We start from the raw sequence: 24,100 nt of genomic DNA on the forward strand, positions 1-24,100 counted from the left end.
TCAACTTAAAAATACACCATCATGTGTTATAAGGCTGGTACATATATTTTTCAACATTTTCCAATATTTGCCAATATAATATCTTAATTTCCTTATTGCTTGTGAGGCTGAATATATTTAATATATATTGGCTTATTAAATTTCTCTTTGCTTTTGTGAATTGTCTGATCGTATATATTTCTAATTTTATATTGAAATGTTTTCTAATTACTACCAAGAGCTCTTCCTATATTAGAGATGTTAATTCTTTGTCATGTATTTTATAATGATTCCTTTATTCTCTTGAACACAGAACATGAGGATAATAGGGAGTGATTATTAAGTGTCTCTTAAACAGGGTCTCAATCTTATTTAAGAAAGCTGGAGTTTCCAAATTAATTAATTTTTCAGGATGTTGCTGGATTAAAAAAGAACAATGTCATCCAAAATGAATTCCATCCTTAGTTTCACATATACTACCCATAGTAAATCTCTTCTCCAACTTAAGAAAAAAATGTTTGCTCTTTCCACTCAAATAACCTTCTCTACATATTTCTCTTAACACTAGCATTTTATTTTCAAAATGAACCTTCTAACACATGCTTAGAAAAGTACATCGTAATGATATATTGAACGCCTGTTTAAGATTATTGCCTTCTTTCACAAATATATTCCCAGTCCATTAATGATGAAGCATATCATCAGTTTTTCCAGTGGGGCAGACAATTAGACTGAGCTGTCTTTAGAAATTCTTGCCCTTAACGACTTTGTGACCACATTTTCAATATAACAATATCTCTAAATTATGGCTTGTAAAAAACTATTTTACAAGTTTTACAAAAATACTTTGCTATTTTACAAAAACTATTTTTTTTTACTTGGATACAGATTTAGATATCTAAGGGGCTAGTTACTTTAGCCGATTTAAGTGTTAACTAATACATCTATGCTGGATACTGTCTAAGTCAGGTTACGTGATTATGAGGCCTTTTAAGGCTCCTCAGTTGCCTCAGCATATGAGGCTGTAGAAGACTGTACTTGTATTAATAAATTCTTTGATTAAACCTAAATACATAAACTGCTTTGTGGATAAAAATGGGCGTAAATTACGGAGCTGTAATGGGTGAGCCTGTACCAGGTGTTTAAACTATGTAGAATATTTCCAATTTATTCTAAGTTAATCATGTTCTTTGACTCAGAATTTTTTTGGAATTATTTTGGGGTATTTGTCATGATGACTAATACTATATGACCCAAGGTGAGCAAAATCTCTGAATATTCAGCTTACACGACCTTCGCCACAACTCACATGGAGTCAAGTTACTCTGTCCTGATGTAATTCGATTTCGTGTTGCTGCACGTAAAAGCAAGCAGTTCAGGAATATTTTGAATATAATTCTCATGCCATGAGGTTTATGCACAGACTACACCACTCTTCTGCACACAGATTTATGGAAAATGAAAAGGGGAGTCATAAATAAGCACACCGTTTTTTTGTTAGAGAAATACTTGTCTTCAACTTTTTCTAATTCAATAAACAAAAGGAAAAAATTCTCATAAATTAAAATATAAATAAAAGGATGTACTGCTTTAGATTAAAAGGAAGATAACAAAAAGAAATGATAGAAGAACACAAAGGGGAAAAATGTCAGTGATAGAAGACTAGGAAGGGCCACAAAACAATCTGATCTAATTAACCCTCCCTGGCAGTGCAAGGGAATTCACATGATCTAAATCAATTATGTCAAGTGATTGCCTAATTTATTCATAGATTCCTCCAATTAGGAAATAAAGCACACGGCCCTTTTCTTCAAGTTTTAAACAACTGCTTTCACTCTTTTCTATGTAATGGAATTAAAGCCCTTGGCCTTCTGTATTTTCTGTGTTTGACTCTTTCCTTAAATCTGTTCATTATTAGGAACCTTCTCCAAACACTTTCAAATGAACAAAACGAGTTTGGGTAAGTGAAAGTGAATGTAGGCTGCTATATTCCACACCCTCCTAAAATATTTTTATCCCTATTGTATTTTGCTACCCAAATCAAACATTTATTTGCACTTTTATTCATTTATACTTTAAGTATTCATCTGCACTTTTATTCATCCATTCATTCGATATTTTGATGTAGAAAAGGTGAACCTTTCTACTTAGTAAGATCAGTCAAATCAATCATGGAGATCAATGGGTTTCTGAGATTGCAGCCAGATTGCTCTAGTGCTATCCATCCACATCATCCATCTTGGATTTACTTGACACCTACACATTCTAAGGGGTGAGGAGGAAGCCAAAGACTTATAAGGTACGACCCTGTAAAGGCTTGTAATCTGATTAGAGTGGGCAAAAATTCTCACTCAGTAGGTACCCAAACGAGTATGTAGTTCAGTGCTAAAACTCAGGATACCAAAAGAAATTGCTTTAAGAATTCAGAGAAAGAGCTGGAAAAAAAATGACAGCTCCCTGGAGCAGGCAAGACTTGAGTGGGTCCTGAATGAAAGTTAAAATTTAAATAGGAAAGAAGAGAAGGTGACGGTCTTCTATTTTTACAGTTGAGACTGGGAAATTAATAAGCCTCACTTGTAACAGAAAGGTACAATGGTTTAGAGCCTAGGCATCAAAGTTTAATGTGCCTGAGTTCAGATCCTGGCTCCATCGCTTACTAGCTATGATACCTTACAGAAATCGATCACTCTAAGCCCTGTTACACTCATCTATAAAATGGCAATAGAACTGCTGTGCAAGAAACCACGCTTGGCATAGAGCAAGTGCTCAAAAAAACATTAGCTACCACCACTACCATCACAGATACTACTGCTTTCTCACTTTTTCCTCTTCATATTCTAGATTAATAGGTATCATCACTGCCCTGAATATTGGGCTGAGGAGTTTGATCTTTTTACCAGGAGTAAAGGAAAGTCAGCGGCTTCTAGCCATTGGATAGACAGTCATCCAGCAATGTATGAGAGGTTATTTTACCATACATGTGCTATTCTTTCTGAGGCACATTGCATGCAGTCAGCCACATTCTGTAATCATAATCCATTATTAATTCATGCTTAGTTACAGCCTTGTTCTTTCATGCTGCTCTGCAGTTAATTCCTGCATACTTAGCGACCATAGACACTTCTCTACCCTGGAGATTCTCTCCCAGATTGCATCCCGCTGCACAGCACTGCTCACATGTCCCAGCTTGCTGGCAATCCTTTCTTTCCTCACTCTACTCTGGCTCTTGCACACCACCTTTCAATTTCACAAACACATCTTCTCTGCCAAGGGCATTCCTCAGAGCTCTAGTCCTGTGAGATGGTCTGTACTTAAGGTTTCTGTGATCAAATGCGTTTGGGAGATGCTGCACATTATTGTATCTTGAAGACTTATGGGGACTCTTAAATGCCCAGCAATGTGTATAGAACACATTAAAGGTTGTGAACAATCTTGTGTTTAAGAAGACTGTTTAACTCAGAAATTTCCAAACTTGCTTGACCGTTCTTTTACTATATCATTTAAGTTACTACTAAGACATTCAAACAATTCAGTTTCAATTTTATGTTCACCTATTTTTATATTAACGAACACATTCTTTAATCTTTGATAAGGCTTCATTACTAGTCCATAGTTAGAGGACTTTGCCAGTTATGATTTTCCTCTAGAGGGGAAAAAAAAAACAAAGGAGAAAGCACTAAGATTATTCACCTGGAATCTACTGATTCATTAAGGATAGAAATAGGAAATCTCTGACATAACTCAGTTTTCACTCAATTTGGGTGCTAAGTATTTTTTTCCAAATTTAGAAAATGGGCTAAATGTTTTCCAATAACTCGGTACACTCTTGTTTTCCTTTTAAGACTTTTAAGCTGCAACCTCTGCAGGTCTCACATTTTTTCAGGACAATCCTGATGTGCTTGGGGATTATGTCAGTTAGTTCCTGGATCAGCAGAGGGTAGATTAGCTATTCCCAGCTCGCTTGAAACCATCACTCATGATTAGTCAATTTCCAATTTGATCTCTATTGCAATTTTTGCTTTAATTTTAATAACATCATCTGATAAGAGTTCCTAGTAACCTTTTCTTATGAACACTAGAAACCAAGTGGGGATTGAAACATTAGTCTTTCCAGTCATGTTCCTTCTCTCCACAATTTGTGGAAGTTTATGTTTGTTATACTGAATACCTTTCTGGTGTCTTTATTCACTTATTATTACTGTCCATGAGACTATTTCCACTAAGGGTAACCTACAGAAATAAGATAGTCTGTTGTCACTGATAATTCTCAATTATTTAGAACAGTGTGTGGCACAGAGGAAGCACTCAATAAATATTTGTTGAAGGAAGGAAAAGAGATGGATGGGTGAATTTTACAAGGGACTGAAAATATGTTTTCAAGTGTTGGACAACTTTTCAGTCTTATAAAAATAGAGTAGGTGTTTCTGGCGACACCAGCCCTTGTACTAACGTGCTCTAAATCAGCCAAAGCCACTGGATACATGGAATAGAAGTTTTAGTGTTCCAGTGAAGAACCAAAAAGAAATTATTTTAGTAAGATTAACTGATTTACCCTAGAAGTTTTTCTCATAAATAAGTCCAAGTTCTGACTCTGTTTCTGATTCATGTTTAACTAGACATTTTCTAACCATTTAATGAAAGATACGGATGTAGTAATTAATACATACTTTGGAGGAAAAAACATACTTAGCTTTACGAAAGTAAAAGCAAAATATCTATTTTCCCCCATGAGCAAGAGCTGAGATTTGACCTTTAATGAAGATTAACATTTACCTTACAAAAAGTGCTATTTAATTTAGAAATTTTCAGGCTTACAGAGGAAATGCTCAGATGATTCAAAATAGAAAATATACAATAAATAAATATATAAAAAATGTTTAGCCACAGCAATAATTTTAAAAGTAAAATTAAAATAATCCTGTTGAGCCTACAAAACTGGCAAAAATGAAAAAAACGATGACACCCAGATTCTTCCATATACTACTGAGAAGAGTGTAATTTCCTTTCTGGAGGGCAGCTGGTCACATATATCAAAAAAGCCTTAAATCTTTATATACCATTTGGTCAAAGAATGATACATACTGAAATTTGCAATGATGAAATAATTATGATTTTTTACAAAGGTTTATGTACTAGTAGGGTCAATCCACTGCTATTTCTAAGAGCAAAAAATTGGAAACAACTTTTACAGCCAATGATATAATATTAAGCAAATAAATCAGGCTATATGTTTTCAAGAGCAAGCTTTACAATTAGAAGACAGTATATAGAAACAAAGACACAGAGAATAATGTTTAAGCTAGATTATTCTTAAAGGACTCAAATTTAAAAGCATATGTTCAGTAGAATCACTTTGGGGAAAAATTAGAATATAAAAATATGAATATGTATATATGAGAATAGAAATACATAAGACCAAAGAAGTTTTGCTTTTTAAAGAATAAACTGCAACTTCTGCACTTAAAAATGAGATAGTTGTACCTTCCTACAGTAGTTTTTATCTCTGCATAAAGTATTGCCAGTAACAAATATTTATCATTCTGAATAGCATTTGGAAGAGACAACTATAAAACTGCCAAACTTCATTAACATGTATTTATTATAGTATATATCTTATGATATTTTATTATACTATATTTAATTATATATTTATATACAATATTTTCAGCTAATGGAACTCTCGCTTCAAAACAAGTAAAATGGTTCATATTTGCGAGGAGAATTTAAGTATTTTGTTTAGCTTTGAAAAGCTTCCTTAGCTTCATATTTTATGAAGATGTTCTTATATTAGTACAAAAGTTCTATTAAAAAGGAACACAGAATTTCATTTAAATATGAACAGTGGTTTAGAAAACAAAGGCAAGTGGGAAAGAAAGTTCATATTTGGCCTTATTTAAAATGGTTAGTATCAGAGATGTAGAGCCTCAACTGAGGTGCAAAAATATTCAATATAAAGAAGAAAGCACTTCATTTACTAATCCAAGTTTTAAGAGGGGCCCAGAATATGTCAGTTTTAAAGGATGAGGCAGATTCTCCATTGATCAGGATTTCCCATCGGAGCACAAATAATGCTCTAAATATACAGAAGCTAATTTAAGAAAGATTGGCATGGGTTTGTCATTGGCATAATGTCATTGGTTAAGGTTCAATTATAAACATTTCCAAATGTTATAGTTTTCTTTATATTTCTTGTGGGAAAACAGAGCCTTGGGTTTCTCTTCCCGACACTAAATTTTTACTTTATCTACATATGCCACTAAACAATACCCCAGCTTAAAGAAACCTAATCTTTGTGAAAAACCATGGCAACATTTGAGACCATGTGTGACTCCATGATTGAATTAAGAATCTACATACGAAATCCACAGCAACCTTTTCTGCAGTATTTCACAACACTGACTTGAGGAGAATTTACTTATACTGGCAGCTCAAGTCAGTCACCAAGTACAAAAATACATGTAGGATATGAAGAGGCTCACCTCTGACACCACTATTGACATGACCCTCTCCACTACCGCTGCTATGACTAATAACATCATTGAACTTCTTATGTTCTAGGCACTAGGTTAAGTGTTTTTATGTAAGAGGGATGGTCCTTACTTTAAAGATTTTTTTTTTTCCTGATGGGGCATATGAGAGAGTTGTGCCTCTTAGTCATTCATGCAACAAATGGTGAATGAGAGCAACTGTGTTTAAGGTATTTACCAGCACTTATTCATGGGAGAGGGCATGAGAGTGGGATGGAAGGTGCCACAACTTTCAGAGAAGCCTACAACACACAAAGTATTGAATAGCATAAACGTACAACTTCTACACAAAAGGCATCCTTGGGGCTTCCCTGGTGGCGCAGCGGTTGAGAGTCCGCCTGCCAATGCAGAGGACATGGGTTTGTGCCCCGGTCCGGGAGGATCCCACATGCCGTGGAGCGGCTGGGCCCGTGAGCCATGGCCGCTGGGCCTGCGCGTCCGCAGCCTGTGCTCCACAATGGGAGAGGCCACAACAGTGAGAGGCCTGCGTACCGCAAAAAAAAAAAAAAAAAAAAAAAAAAAGGTATCCTTCTCTACTTAATAGTAATAATGAACACAAAGTCAAATTAGTCTTGAAAATGAACTTCTTGAAAATATATTCCTTAGGGACTGTAAATTTAAAAAGCAAGAAGAAAGAATACACATGGAAAAGAACTTGAAAAAGAATATATATATGTGTAAAACTGAATCACTCTGCTGTAGACTTGAAACTAATCCAACATTGTAAATCAACTACGCTTCAATTAAAAAAAAGGATACTTATGGAATTACAGGGCGAGAAAGAGGTCCTTTACAGAAAGAAGCATTTATGTACCTTTGCTTCCAACCCCAATAGTTATTCCAATTAATTTTAAACAGAATCTGCATTTTTCTGCTATATTCAATATAATGATCTAGTTATATTAAAGGTATAGAGAAGTGATCCATATCACTATAATTTAGTTAATAGTAATACTAGTCCTTAATTTATTTTCATTTTTAAATGTGCAATTGTCTAAAATTTAATTATATGTTTTAGTTAATGTAAATGTTGCTTTTTCTTAATGTTTTGAAAGAGGCCTGGCTTTGGATGTGTGAAGTCAGTTATTCTAAGTTTTCCTGGTTTCTCTTTTCGTACCAGAGAAGAATTCAGCCTGAGTTCTGATATGTAATTTCTCAAAACTCATTGAACCTGTTTCCATCTAGTCACCCTACTTCAGTTATAACCTGTGTGGTTACTTTATTTAAACATATTGAGGTACACTAAAAAATTAAAATAAAAACAAACTGTACCTTTTATCTAAAGACAAAAAATGCAGTGTCTCCTTTTCTATTTTTCTGATGAATTTTGCTTCTCTTCTCAGTCTCCATGAGTTGTTTCGATTTATATATCTATTCTTTCCTTGCACACAAAATATGCCACAAACCAGAATTAATTTTCCATCCTTATTAACTTCCTAGATTTCAAAGCTTGTAAACTTGATGTATCTTCGGATCTGGCTATCATTGCTTGATATATTTGGGGTGCAGATTCGATTTTAAACAGATGTGAGTTTTTCAATATTAGCCATGAAAATATCTAAGGAGAGCTCTCATATGTCTCTTTATTTTTTTTTTTAATTTATTTATTTATTTTTGGCTGAGTTGGGTCTTTGTTGCTGCGTGCAGGCTTTCTCTAGTTGCAGCGAGCGGAGGCTACTCTTAGTTGCGGTGCGTGGTTTTCTCGTTGCAGTGGCTTCTCTTGTTGCGGAGGACGGGCTCTAGGTGTGTGGGCTTCAGTAGTTGTGGCGTATGGGCTCAGTAGTTGTGGCTCGCAGGCTCTAGAGCGCAGGCTCAGTAGTTGTGGCACATGGGCTTAGTTGCTCCGCGGCATGTGGGATCTTCCAGGACCAGGGCTCGAACCCATCTCCCCTGCATTGGCAGGTGAATTCTTAACCACTGTGTCACCAAGGAAGCCCTCTCATATGTCTCTTAAATCACCTCTCTTCCAGGCAAGATATCTTTATTTCTTTCCACTGCTTTTCATCAGACATGGTTTCAAGGCCTCTCACCAATATCTGGATGCATCTACTCTATTCTTGTCTTTATTAAAATACTGTAGCCAGAATTAAATACAGCATTCTATCTAGGTGGGTTATGGCCAGGCCAGGGTATAGTGGAACTGCTGTCTTTCTTAATCTGGTAACATGGGAAGTAGCTTTGGGGGTGGCCATGTCAGGCAAGAGCTAAAAAACAGGGACACCTTCAGTAACTGTTATTATCCCAGGTCTCCTAAACTCTACGCTTGTACAATTGATTTCTTTTAACCTGACTTCAGGACATTGCCTTTATCCTTCACCACCCTATCTAAAATAGGCTTGCCTCTCCCCAGTCTTCATCTTTACCTGAATTTGGCTTCAGAGAAATCATCTCTATCTGAAATTTTATTATTTATTTACTGCTATGCAACTTTATCATCTATTTACCCAACGAGAATGACAATACCGTAAGAGTGGAGCTTTTATCTTATTTACCTAGGTATTGCCTGGCATAGAGAAAGTATCCAATAAATGCCTGTCCAATGACTTCATCATCATTTGATAAATTCTATCTTCTTCAATTCTGAATAATCATTTGAATGCTAATTCTGTCAATCTATCATACTACCCAATTCTCTGAGACAACATCTATTGAAAATTTGGTAAGAACGTTTTTCATGTCTTCATCCAAGTTATATATACCCAATATTCATCAAATTCTGTTGTTTTGTTAGAATATAACAAGAGGGCCCAAGTGCAGAGTCTTACAGTATACGTTATTTAATTCCTTTCAGAGTGACAATGCATCTTAATTCGCACATTTTGGGAAAGGGCATCCTAATGCTATACCTAGCTTAGTGCATAATTTGGTAAAAGTCTCAATCAGAAAACAAATGGAAATACCTTTATTAAGATCAATGTAAACTACATTTATAATATTTCGCTGATTTATCAGTCTAGAAATCCTATCAAAAAGGAAAGCAGACACTGGTTGTTTCAGAGACCCCAGCATGGAGGTGGCTAGTGACCACTTTTTTATTTTCCTTTTCATTTGACAAAGAGAAATCCTCTGAGGATCAGCATTGAGATCACTAGTTTCACCAGTTGTTTCTGGAATTCATCATCTTTGTGAAAATTGGTAATCTGCTTCCTGTCCTCCAGTATGAGGACTAATCCTAATTTCGAATGATCAGGAATAGTCACTTTATAATCACAGTCCTTTTAGTGCACAGGGATACAAAGCATCTAGAATTCCGCTTGCTGGCAGCCATGCTTTTCCAGTGTGAACATCATTCTCTTGTGTGCATGAAGATAAAATTAACACCGGAACCAGTGGCTCTGCTTTCCACCTGACAGCTGTTACGTGCTCTAAACAATGGTCCACCACACTTTCTTTTTCGTGCTCTAAAAATAGCTTGACTGTCTAACTCTCAAAAGTTTTGCAAGCCTCATCGTGTGCAGCTGCTTAACTCTTCCTACATTGATTCTTTTAGATTATTTTTAGTCTTTTTTCACACCCTTTGCTTCTCTCTCTTCTCTACACAGCCAAGCTTATCAATTAGTTCTTAGAGTAGCCACACTAGTGCTTCAGATGCCTCTCCCTTTTCTTCTCTCTAAGTTATCATCATCATGTCAGTACTTCTTTTTGGGGATCTTCACTCTTGAGTTTCCCTTTCTTGTTAGGGTTGTCATCTAGGTATCTGAAGCAAGCACCATTTCTCTCATTTACTACTGAATCTTCAGCATTTAATGCACTTCCTGGCACACAGTAGGTACTCAAGAAACATTTGTTTAATCAATGAGTAAATATTCTCTGTAATTCCTTCATTTTGACTTCCTAAAGCCTAGGGCATTCACCTGATTGTGTCCTTGAACTCTTCCTCATCTAATAGAGATAGTAGATGCTTTCTTTTAGTATTACCATTAATTCTTCTTTACCAATCAGGTTGTTGTTTTTGTTTTTTTTAATAAGTCAAAGTTATATCTTAAATAGTGGTACTCAATTCAGCTTTCACAATATTCAGAGATATTACTTACTGATGGACAATAAAGAAGATCCCTGGATATAAATTAAAAGTTATATTAAAAATGTTAAAATATTATATGGCATTATATGATATATTTTAATGGATAAATCAGCATCACAGTTATCAGAATATACAGTTTTATAAAAATTATCCTGTGTATTCAGTGTTCAGGATTTTTGTCTTATTTCTGAGAATGCATATGAAGGTTCCTCACTATATAAAAAATAACTTTAAAAAGAAAGTATTGGAACAGTAGAATGGGTTTAATTAACTTTTTTCATGCCTATCTTCCATTGGACACTGGAGATGCCTGACTGCCTTCTGAGAGGAATGCCTGATGTGTATGAAAGGATTATATTCAAAATTTGACCCAAATCTTTTGTTGAAATGAGAAATCAGATTTATAATTTACTTTGACTATGAATGTTTACTAATATTTCTATCTTAATACAAATTTCAGCAAGCAACTAGAAAATAAATGGCTGAATCACAGATCTTGAAAGAAAACCAATTTATCTATTGTCTTGATTTTAGGGATAGTCATTCAAGACACACACACTGTTTTAAGAGACTATGAGACGTGGAATGTTAACAACCTGCATTGTCAGGAAACTTCCTCAAATTTCGTCCGAATGCCTCATGCATCACTTTAAGCTCATTTCCTCTCATTGAACAGAGGCAGGACAGCTGGTCAGCATCTTCCATCTGCACTGCCTTCAGCCTTCCTCTAACTGTGTTACACAACACCCCTCTGAAATGGGAGTAGGAGGCCAATTTGAAACAGGAGAGAAAACTCTCAGGAAAAAAAAAAAAATCTTGTGGGAAATAGCGTTTTAAACTTAACTTTGAATGGGGCTATAGATTAGGTCAGGGAATGGGCCAAAATACTGAAGTGCTGTTCCCTGAATAATTCAGACTAATTCTTAAATAGTATCAGGGGGTCATAAAACACCAGGCCTGGATATTGAAGATGTTTGTGCTTCATCAAAAAGTCTTTGAATGTGACTCTCTGGCATGCTGCCAACAAGGTCAGCTCTTTGGGGGAAAACCCTATGCCAAAGGCCAAAGAGGCAGCTGTGTTACTCAGCTCCTGAGAGCTTCCAGCTCAACACCCACACAAGCTCAATTATGAACAAATTAAAGGGATCCAGACTGAACATAGTAATTCTGGTAATTTAAATAAATAGAGGAAAGTCTACAATTAGTAGGACAAGATTGATTTTCTGGAAAACCCAGAAAATGACACCCTAACCCCTTTGAATAAGCATAGTTACATCTAATTATTTAAAAATAAATTCCCTGTATTCATCATTTTAATCATTTCTGATCTGACTTAAATGTGGCCACATGCATGCCAGCAAAAGTATCCACAAATACTGAGGCAGAATAGCCTCAAAAAATCTATAACTTTTAGATATATAGGAATTAATGACCCTGAGTAAAATTATAATCAGAGTCTTACACCTACATTTTAGATCACATAGATAAATGTTGTTACTCATTTCTACCTTCTTCAAATGCACAGAAAAATTTAGAGTCATTCAGAAAGAATCAAAGATTCAATACTGGGGAATCTATTAAAATAACTCACTATATTAATAGAATAAAGAACAAAATACACATGATCATCCTGTATAGATCCTTAAAATCACTTAATAAAATTCAGCATGCATTGCTGATTAAACAAAGTGAGCAAATAAAAAACTTTTCAAGAAGCTAGGAACACAAAGAAACTTGTTTAAATTGATCAAAACATTTCTATCAGGAACCAAGGGCAAACATCATAAATTAATGGGCACACCCATGGTAGAAGCATTCCTCTTTAATCTTTAAATTCATTTTTGATGAGCTGATCTCAAGCTCATGTGGGAGAATAAATGCATGTGAAGGGCCAAAGTAATTTTACAAAAGAAGAAAAAACAGAGGAAGATAGCTCTATAAGTTATCAAAATACAGTGTAGTCAAATGACAATTGAAACAGGGTGATACTGGCATGGGACAGACCAATGTATCAATAGAACAGCATGTGTAGAAATCACCCTATGTATGAAAGGGAATTTAGTATTCAATGTGACTGCATTCCAAATTAATGGGGAAAGGACATAAAAGTCAGTAAATGTTATGAATAATTTGCCTATTTACATGGAGAAAAATTTTTCCACCTCATAAACCATGAATAAAATTATTGCTAAACATGGGGAAAAAAAACCACCAAGCCTTTAAATGTACAAGAAAATAAATGAGATAAATAAAACCAAACAGTCATGAAGGAAAAGATGGAAATATTTGACTATACGACTAAAGCCTTTTTTATAGTAGAGGATATCACGCTCAAACTAAGAAGACAAATAATAGATTGCAAAAGTTATTTATAACATACATAACAATATTCTAAAGATGAAAAAGAATTAACAAATGGAAACATTTTTGGCAAAGAATACGAATAAACAAATCATAGAATAAAGAATAAGAAATACAAATGCACCAAACCCCCTTATCCAAACCAAAAGATACAAACTCTCAGTTAAGTCCAAATTTAATCAAAAGGGGAAAAGTAAATAGTAAATCAAGATTCATTCATATAACGTAACACTATACAATTAGTATAAAGAAACAGAGTGACAGAGATGTTTGTACATAGATGGAATGGCAATTAGGTAGAGTATTTTCTATAAGGATATACATAGCAAACTATGTTAAAATCATGTTTGTATCTCAGAAATAAAAGAAGGAGATGGGGATGAGAATTCTTTGTTTTTCACAATAAGAACTGTCTGTCTTTGGAAACATAAGTGAAAAGAAATAAATGGAACCCACTCACCTTTAAAATAATTTGAACATAATATGCAAATGAAAATACTAGCTTAGACTCAGCAGCAAAAATGAAACAAATAAAAACAAAGGAGGTACCGATGAGGCTTATTAGCTTTTGAAGAAGTGTAAAGGCTTTGTAAAGGAGGAATATCCAACATAAATTATGCAATAAATAGGAGGTTTATCTTTTTCATTTTGAACATATGAAATTGCTGTTTTTCTAGGTCAAAAATAATCAAATAGCACTAATTTGTTGTTCAACCTAAATACCTCAATTTTTAAAAACTTTTTGAAGAATGGATCTTGACCCTGCTGAGAGGATAATTCCTCTAAGCATAGTCACCAAGCTTTTTATCAAATATATTAATTCCTTATGTTGGCCCAGTGCCATAACTGGAAAACTAAACTACTTACAATATCTTTTTCATCTAATCAAACAGGAAAGACACTTCCAAATGTTTACCATTCTGGTATCACCTGAGCTTATTCATTGAGAAAAACCAACATATTTATTGAGCTCACTCAATTGTTCTGAGAATAGGGGTTCAGAATGGCCCTAGAATGTTGACCTCAGAGCCCTCTGAAAGACTGTTAGCTTTAATTTGGCTTTTCCTGGAAGGGACCAAACTTTGATAGTTTCTTACAAAATGTTTTTATAGCATATTTTACCACTTGTGCTGTATGGTGCATTTAAGCCAATGCTTTTAGTTTGACACCTGTATCCTGAAGAAAATAGCTCATGACCTTTGCCCAACTATGTAAAATTGAACAAACATTACTATTGTCATTTATGTTATAAGTACAATAAAATGCAAAGGGTGACTGCTAACTATTAATATTTTGCAAGGGCTATTTCAATCTAAACGAGAACATTTCTCAGAAACAAAATTTTCAGTAACAAAAAATGTAAACAGAAAAACTGTTTCTGGACATGGCTTAGGTTTTGTTTTTATGGAACTGATATAATTTTCTTCTTTCTTAAAATGGATGCTATTTTTTTCTTTTGCAGAGACTTTTAAAAACTGTACTACTGGCTACTTTTTTTTTTAATTAAATGAGGAAAAGAGTAATATATTTCTCACCCCAAATTAAGAGCAGTTTTTACCCATTCATCTTCTTTATAGAGAAATTGGGAAGACAGAACAGGAAATATTTATCAAGCACTCTATAAAAACAAATTGCTCCTTAAATTATTAGTAGTAATCTGTGTCACTGTCACACATTATTCCTTTGGTCAGAGGTTCACGCTTGAGAAAATACCCTTTTGACCAGTGCTCAAGACAGCTTCCTTATTAAGGCTTTCTGTCAGTCTCTTACTATAGGTGATTAGAGCAAATGTATCCCAGCGATCTAGTTAATTTATAGAAAATAGAATCAATTTCTCTTTTTTCATCATGACTGAACATCTTTTTGAACTCCTATAAATGAGTAACAGATAAGCACTATTTATCAGATTGTTTCATGGAACACACAGTTTTGATTATTCCATTTTCTTGGCGTTACTAATGAAATATGTAATATGCCTCGAAAACAAACAAACAAACAAAAACATTGGCAAAGCTTGGCCTCTGAGCATTCAGGAAGCAGTGAATATTTTGCTGAGAATTTATTTTGCACCAGCATCCTATTCCAATAGTTCTCTCTCTCTAAGGACCCACGGGAGTGCAACAATGTGCTTGGGTATCTGAGATGTCTTCCAGGATCTCAAATTCCAGGGCCTGAAGAGCAGAGTTTGCAGGGGCCCTTGCTCTGCCCTGGCAGCCAACAATCACCCAGAAATTCCTTGTAGGACTCAGAATCTCACTGAGGTTGTCTGGCACGAAAACAAGGTACCTTGACTCCCTCAATCTGGCAAACCCAGGGACCCCTCTTCCCTCTGGTATTACAGGATTTGGGGATGGGCACTTAAAGAGATAGATCTTCTCCACTGCCGCCATCCCCATCCATTGCACAGAGAGATGGGATGCCCTGTAGAAGAGGATTCATTGTACTGCCTTAACTTCCCAGGCCCTGCAACAGGTATGTACATGAGAAACAGAAGAACACTAGCAGAGGTGAGAGTACAAATGCAAAGGCAGATGAGTTAAAGATGCTTATGGCATTCAGATCCTCCAGAAGGATTACTCCTATTTTTCTGAGCTATATATAAAAATGTCACTTATCTCTCTTTTAAAAAGGGGTAATTACAATTAAATGTGTGAGAGGAGACAGGAAGATAGGATGACCAATATCCCCTCTTCCAAGCTTCAGCAAACCCTGCCCCCAAGGTTGGAGTTGGAGAAACAACGGCAGGACATTCAAGAAGATAGATGGGCTGAGGCTGGACAGTTGATCTGGATGTCACCTCACCCTCACTTACCAAGGTCCATGCTCTTTGAGGCTTTCAGATTCATTGATTCAGGCTGCCTGGCTGGTGTCACAGATCTAAAGTTGAGGCGCTGATCTGGAAATAATACTGCTGAATCCACTCCAGGGCTGCAGAAAGAAGCCATACGCCATATTTAGGCTTAGAATAAAATCTTATTTTTTATTCAGCAGTTCTCGTTTTGAATACAGACCCTCATCGCTCCCTCTGCAGCTTCCAACCAGGCATTTTCAACCACTTTGTGAACCTCAGGTTTCTTTTACGAGATATAGCAACTCTGTTTTCATGCATTTTATCATATTCTGCAATTCAAATAATATTCTCTGGCTAATATCATGTTTTCCTCTTCACTGATTTCTGCTAATTGGGATCCTGCTATACAATATATAACTTTAAGTGGGTAAAGCAAACCCACAAAGCACTGGCGCTTCAAAGGATGTCACTAGATACTAGCAGAGCCTAAAGGCAGGTTAAGAGAGATCTGGGTAAGCTGTGACAAAGCGAGAGAGTGGCATGGACATATATACACTACCAAACGTAAAATAGATAGCTAGTGGGAAGCAGCCGCACAGCACAGGGAGATCAGCTCGGTGCTTTGTGAGCACCTAGGGGGGTGGGATAGGGAGGGTGGGAGGGAGGGAGATGCAAGAGTGAGGAGATATGGGAACATATGTATATGTATAACTGACTCACTTTGTTATAGAGAAGAAACTAACACACCATTGTAAAGCAATTATACTCCAATAAAGATGTAAAAAAAAAAAAAAAAGAGAGAGAGAGATCTGTGGGCTAAGAATGCCCTTCCTTTAAAAACAAGTGTAAGGGTTGTATCCTTTCTAGAAAACCATTCTGTTGAATGACTAATGGCTGCCATAGTTTGGTTTTCTACTCTATTTAGGTCTATTTTCTAAAACTAATGTTAATGCTGAGCAAATAGTCTGCTCATCAATAATACCAACAGGAAGTAACAGGAAAAGCACAGCTGACAATTTAGACAAAAGATACATCAAATGCCCATTATAGGCTTCCTAGTACTTGTAATCTCAAAGAATTCCATTTCTGATGAATATTTTATTTATTTTGCTTGAGGATGGAGGAGATTATATAAGGGAATTACAGACAATGCCTCATTTCTTGATCTAGAAATAAATTATATTTATATATACTTTTCATGAATTAAATTACAGCCACTTTCTCCCTTGGTACTCTCCCTTGGTACATGTGTTTACAAAGTAAATATGGTAGCTCGTTTCAACACAACTTTAATCTTAAATGCAGTAAAAACTCAAATCAAGTATCCTTGGTAAATCTGAAAGTACTGAGGTTGAATTCTTTTCAAACAGTTGGGATTTGACATTGTAAAAAATAAAATAACCCCCAAATTCAACTGTCACGAATGAGAATCCTTATAAAATGTACTGGGTATCTCGATTTCTTAACCAGATACACCAAAATAAGTTTAATCTTTTCTTGAAACTTATTAGTCATGTATATTTAGTATTGCCTTGCAGCAATAATAATATTGTGGGGGTCCTGGAACAAATTCCTCATGGATACCGAGGGACAACTGTACATTTTTTCATGAAAATTTCCTCAAGAGGCTTAAATCAACTCTTTAGAATTATGAAGGTGCTTCTTTTCTTTCTTTCTTTCTTTTTTTTTTTTTTGGCTTCTTTCTTTGTGTCTGGCTACATGCTCAATAAAGAAAGCTACCGACATAAAGCATATTAGATGTGGTATCTAGTGGTAGTGGACAAATGTGTCAATTGTAAACAAAAATCCTGACCTGCTAGTGCTGTTGACACTGACTTGGCATAATAGAAATATTTTAATTGTTTTAGCCCACTTTAAAGAAGAATTATGAGATGCCATGGTGCATATGAGCTGCCCCCTGAGCCTTGATGTTTTGGAAGCACTTGCCTTTAAATGTGTTACTAGACCTTTATTTGCACTTAGTTTTTCATCCTTTGATCTCTTGTGAGGACGTGGTTTTAGTGTCAGAGAGACTCATGGCCTTCATGGAACCAGTGAATTTAAGAGCTGGAAGACCTTAAAGGTCACCTCAGCTAACTCTTCATCTTGTAGATAAGACACTGAGGCCCAAAGAGGAGACTGATGTTCCAAGGTCACACAGCTGGCCAGTGCCAAAGCCAGGACCAGATTGTGGTTTCTTGAACTCTTCCCAGAGCTACAAAAGCTTTGACTAAAATGGTGGCCAGCCTGGGACACAGGTTGTTGCTGACCTTGAGCCCACAGAAATCAGACTTTTCCCTCTTACAGTAGTTTCATGCACCCTCTCTCATGCAGCTTGCATTTTAGGTTAGTTTTTTGTTTCAACAGTGGTTCGTATCGTGAAATAAAAGAAAATTAAAGGGTTAATCAAAATAGATGCCACATGTTGTAATGAATACCTTTAGGGAGGAGGTTTAGAACCAACATGAATATTCCTCATTAAAACAGCTCACGCTGCATTTAAAGTGCTCTTCTCAAGGCAGACTATGGGAATCTACCCAACTGAGTAATGTTTTGGTTAATCCACTTTATTGTTTTATTTATTTATTTATTAGCTTGGTTTCTTTTCTTTTCTTTTTTTTTTTTTTTTTTTGATGTGGACCATTTTTAAGGTCTTTATTGAATTTGTTACAATATTGCTTCTGTTTTATGTTTTGGTTTTTTGGCCATGAGGCATGTGGGATCTTAGCTCCCTGAGCAGGGATTGAACCCACATCCCCTGCAATGGAAGGCAAAGTCTTAACCACTGGGCCACCAGGGAAGTCCCCACTTGAATGTTTTAGAATACTTTACCAAACCAGGCATTATGTGACAAATGAAGAATAAGAACTCAAATTTTCCCAAACTCTTGAGAAACAACTACCCTCATCCCCTTTGAAAAAACAAGAAGACAATGCAATAACATGATGTGGAGACACCATCAAAGATGATCAAAGAAAATAAAAAGCTGCTTTGTACATATGAATGTAACATATATTCATATATGTGTTTGTATATATACATATATACATATGCATACCTGGGTATGTCCATTAAATTGATCATGGTGATATGTACCTCTGTGACCATTGTTTTGAACATGGCCAAGTGTACACTTTGAGAGCCTTCAATAAAAGGACCCCTCTTGCCATGGTACAAAATGGAAACAAGGCTGATATCAGATTGGCAGATATTTAAGGAAGGAAGGAAGGAAGTGTAATATGAGACACGATGTGATTGGAGCCAATGTGAACTTCTAATGTACTTGAATAATGAGTATAGTACTGAATTGGTTAATGTGAAAATATCTTAGACACATACATTAGACTAGTAAAACAGTTTGCAATTTTATGCTACATATTGGAAGTTTTTGGTGTGAGAGGGTGACACAATGATTAACTATAAAACATGACATATTTAAATTTTGAAGGCAGTTAGCATGTGCTCATGGCTGAATGGGCTGCAGCGGAAGCTGTAAGTTGACAGCAGGCCAAACACGTGTCTTAGCTAAAGACTGTATTTCCACCATGAACAACCAGGGAATCTATCAAAGAGAAATGATATTCAATGTCAAATTAGGCTGCATAATGAATAAATAAGGATAGCATGAAACATATGCCAATGTCCTGAATATAGTGACAAATCAGGAATGTGAAAGACATAGAAGACCCCCTGTGAATGTTCAAGGAGAACTGTCTGAAATAAAAAGGCAGGGGAAGGTTTTCAGGGGCGTGTCTGAAGTCTCAGGTGGCCATGGATCAGCTTCAATGATTGGCTACTCTGAATGAGAGTAGATGCAGGTCACATGTATGAAAGTGAGAGAGACAGAAAGAGCCGAACTGAGAGAGAACCAAGAGGGAAGGAAAATATGAACATGTAGGGAATAACCAAATGTTGTCTGAACAGCTAATCAAATTCATATATTCTCCCTGCTGTTGATTTGTCTTAAACTCTCCCTGAGACATCACAGTAAAAAATTTATTTCCTTTATATATATAATATGTATATAATATATATACTTATATCATATAATATATAATATATATTATATATATAAAGGAAATATATATAATATATAAATATATATATTTTAATTTAGACACCTATTCTAAATGTTTGTCAAATAATTATTGACATAATAGTACAAATAAGTTCAGTAAGTTCCTGATTTTGTTTTGGTTCAAAGTACAGGCATAAGTTTAGTTTGATCAAATTTGCTTTTCATTTCTCATGAATTAGTAGTTTTCTGTTTCACAAGACTGGTTCCATCCCTTAAAGCACCACTTTTCCCTTTCAGGGGGCTTTTAACTTTTTTTTTTTTTTTAAGACAGGACAGCCTCCTTTGCTCAGCCCTCCTGGCTCCCTTCCAATGCTTCCTCCACTGTAAGTTTCCAACTGCAAACCCCCACTGCAGCTGGTCACCTAGGCAACACAGCAGTTTGCAGGATGGTGCAGGTCACAGAATCCTAGGAGAGGGGGTGGGGGGGGAGAGAGAGAGTGAGAGAGAGATTCAAAGCTTTAGATTTGTTCCTTCCATTTCAAAAATGTCTGACTCTGTCCCTTGTTCTCCAGTTATGCTGCTCCTCCCTTCATTCAAGCCCCTCTCCTCTCTTGCGGTTGTCCCAGACTAGTATCCTTGTCCATGGTTTCCCTTATCCATTTATTCTCCACAAGTGAACTCACTTAACATGATATTGTCAGGCTTCAAAGCCTTCAATGCTTCTCCACTGCTCTCTGGAGAAGCATGGCGCTCACAGAGCATGGCAGACAATGCCCTTCCTGTAAATTCTTTCCCCAGATACTATATGTTTTAGCCACGTTGAACACACTGCATTTTCCCTCTCCCATCATTTGGTTTTCCTAACCTAAATTGCCCTTCCCACCTCTTTTCTGCCTAGTAAGTTCCCTTCTATCCTTCAAGAAACCTTTCAAACACTACCTCTCCTGTAAAAAACCTTCCTTGACACCTATAGACAGAGTTAGTGGCTTTTTCTTCTAGGCTCCAATGACATTTTGTATCTCATGCTCATCAGGCTGTTTCCTAATTATCTGTGTGTCTGTCTCTTCAAGGGGACACTGCATTCCTTGCGGGCAGGGATGCTTCCAATCCATTCCAGTACCTTCTACGGCACCCAGTTTAGAGTTCCATAAATAATTTTGAATGGATGAGTGAACAAGTGAATGACAATGATCAAAAGAAGACTTAAGAGTGAGAAAAAGTTATACTTTTGATTGAAAGGAGATTACTGTCAATGTTAAAAAGAGCAGTTCTAGAAAAGGGTGAGAATGGAAGCCTAAACACAGTGAGTTAGGGAAGGAGAGGGTGAAAAGGAAGTTGCTGGTTCACATCATGTGATGAAGATTTACAGCAGTGAGAGCCAATATAAGCTGTTTTTCAAGATCGTGGAGAAACATGCTTTCCTGAAAAGGGAAGGGAAGAAATATGTGGCGACACGGAAGCAGCCAAAAAGGCAGTTGCTAATTCTCAATGATTCTAGCTCTGCAATATCTCTGAACTACCTCTGTCCCCTGAAAGGTTCCCACCTGAGAAAGTTTATCCCCATCCTCCCCAGCACAGGTCCTCAGTAAGTTTCACTGCCATGGCCCCAGGAGGTATCCACAGAGTCTCTGGCTTCTAGCAGATATTAACCCTCCTCAATTTACCTAATCCTTGTGTTATTTTTGCTTTTTTGTTTGTTTTATTCAAACAGAAAGTCACAAAAATTATAATCCTTGTTGTACACAACTAAAACCCAATCTTATCTGCTGAACTCCCACAGTAAGATTTTACTATCTACCAAATGAAGTCTGATTTCCTTATCCTTGCATTTTGGGCGTGATCATCTGGCCAGTCAGCCATGACAGAAGTTGCACAAATCAACTTACTTTCCTACCTCCATCTGTTCCTTCTGCCTTTGCCTCTCTCTGAAATTCTCTTCCTTCTAGGGCTCTTTTCATGCCCATGCTCCTATTCATATTTTAGGGTTCAGCTCAAGTACCACTTTTCCCCCTAACATTCTCCCTGCTTCCTGTACTTGGGAATACTCTCCTTTCTCTGCCTCAGCAGCTCAGGGCGTTTTATCTAGGTCTTCTGGTAAATATCATTTTGTACCCTGTGTTCTCGTTTGTCCCTTTTACCTATTAGCCTACCATCGTCTTGAGGCTAGGGTTTCCTTTTGGGCTCTTGGACCCAATTTTAACAAGTGTTGGGGGGTGGGGCGAGGAGTTCTCCCATACTTCCAGTAATTCTAGGACAGCAGCAGGGTTTTAGAGAACTCAACTAAATTCTGACACTATCTACCTGGAGATTGCATCAGATCCCACAGGTTGAGTGCTCAGTCCTATACGACTGCCCCCCATACTCCACTTCAGATGCCAGTTTCCAGCTCAGGTTGTCACCTGTGCTTCAGACTGATGGGCTATAGATTGGAGGCTCCACAGACCCCTTCTTGAACTTCAGACACCAGTCACAAGTCCAGGTTGTTACCTCTACTTCTGACCAACTGGCTATAAATCAGAGGTGCCCTAGACCCCTCCTTGGGTTCGATTACGTTTTTGATAGTGGTTCTTAGAACTCAGAGAAATGTGTTACTTACTAGATCACTGGTTTACTGTAAAAGAGAATAACTCAGGAACCGCCGTATGTAGAGCTGCCCAGGGCAAAGTATGTGAGAAGAGGCTCTGAGCTTCTATGCCCCCTGAGTGTGCCCCTCTCCCCACATCTCCACATGTTCACCAACCCAGAAGGTCTCCAAACCCTGTCCTTTTGGGTTCTTATGGAGGCTTCATTACAGAGGCAAGATTGATTAAATCACTGGCCACTGTCAACTGATTCAAGGCCCATCTCTCTGGATGGGACTGAAAGTTCCAACCCTCTAAGCACAAGATGGTCTCCACTAGCAACCAGCCCCTTTCATTAACATAACATGACACCTTAATCAGTCTCAATAAGTAGAGAATTCCAAGGTTTTAAGGGGTCAGTGCCAGAAATGGGATTAAGGCCAAATACATTTATCTTATTATGAATACAATATCACAGGTTTATATCTGATTTCTCTCTGCACTATTCCAGCAGTTCTGTGCATATACCCTGGGTAAACAGTAAGGTAGGATGAGTGAAATTATTTTTAAAATGGATTTTTTTTAACATCTTTATTGGAGTATAATTGCTTTACAATGGTGTGTTAGTTTCTGCTTTATAACAAAGTGAATCAGCTATACATATACATATATCCCCATATCTCTTCCCTCTTGCGTCTCCCTCCCTCCCACCCTATCCCACCCCTCTAGGTGGTCACAAAGCACAGAGCTGATCTCCCTATGCTATGTGGCTGCTTCTCACTAGCCATCTATTTTACATTTGGTAGTATATATAAGTCCATACTACTCTCTCGCTTCGTCCCAGCTTACCCTTCCTCCTCCCCATGTCCTCAAGTCCTAAAATGGATTTTTTAATGCTACCAAACTGTCATTTTTGATTCAGGATTGAGGCAAGCAAAGCAAATAAGCATGCAAAATTTAAAAGGTCCAGACTTTTGCTCAAGAAACCCCCAGAGATACTGATCTAGAACATTACTGTGATTATCAACCTAGTTCAAGAAATTGTATTTGAGTAAAAAAGTTGACTTCAAAAATGTAGGAGTCGGGCTTCCCTGGTGGCGCAGTGGTTGGGAGTCCGCCTGCCGATGCAGGGGACACGGGTTCGTGCCCCAGTCTAGGAGGATCCCACATGCCGCGGAGCGGCTGGGCCCGTGAGCCATGGCCGCTGAGCCTGCGCGTCCAGAGCCTGTGCTCCGCAACGGGAGAGGCCACAGCAGTGAGAGGCCCGCATACCACAAAAAAAAAAAAAAAAAAAAAAAATGGAGGAGTCGGAGATAACTAAATATAGGTAAGCTTCTGGCTAATAGAGTTAGCTGTACTCTTGTTGTATTGTTTTATTTTTAGCAAATTGTAAAAAACAAAACAAAACAAAAACCATAATAGTGATGTTTGAAAGAAAACAGCATTGTTGCAAGAAAAATGAAAAAACTTCACAGGATTATCATGGGACAAGAATGGAATGAAATATCCAGTTTTTAACAGCCATAATAAATACAGAAAACAGCAAAGGGACAAGTTAATGATTTTTAAAACTCATCAGAAGAACAAAATCTATGAATTCTACTAGTCAAATGGTGTGTATGTTAGTAAATCTCTCTCTCTCATGCTTGTGTGATTCTAAAAAATATTAATTTTTTGGTTTCTATTACAGAATGGATATAATATTGGGCACTCTTTTCAATAGTTTAGATTATATATGGTGCTGCTTTAATTTTTAGATTCCATTAACTTTCTTGGAACATCTATTTTTAAAATACCTTTAGGGTTTGCCAATTACAAATAAGAAAGAAAAAAAAAGCT

At 36.7% G+C, this 24,100-nt stretch overlaps 1 protein-coding gene across 2 annotated transcripts in view; it reads right to left on the reverse strand.

Annotated features, from left to right (window-relative positions):
• PARD3B (par-3 family cell polarity regulator beta) overlaps window positions 1–24,100 on the reverse strand; it is a 1,069,130-nt gene that overhangs the window by 415,783 nt on the left and 629,247 nt on the right. For both annotated transcript variants that reach the window (XM_082629936.1, XM_082629937.1), the window contains exon 15: window positions 15,704–15,819. In XM_082629936.1, the coding sequence (XP_082486062.1) occupies window positions 15,704–15,819 (116 nt within the window). The remainder of the gene's footprint in view (window positions 1–15,703; window positions 15,820–24,100) is intronic.

Source organism: Mesoplodon mirus (assembly GCF_964341445.2).
Source record: "Mesoplodon mirus genome assembly, chromosome: 8".
In the NCBI taxonomy this organism is placed as follows: Eukaryota; Metazoa; Chordata; class Mammalia; order Artiodactyla; family Ziphiidae; genus Mesoplodon; species Mesoplodon mirus.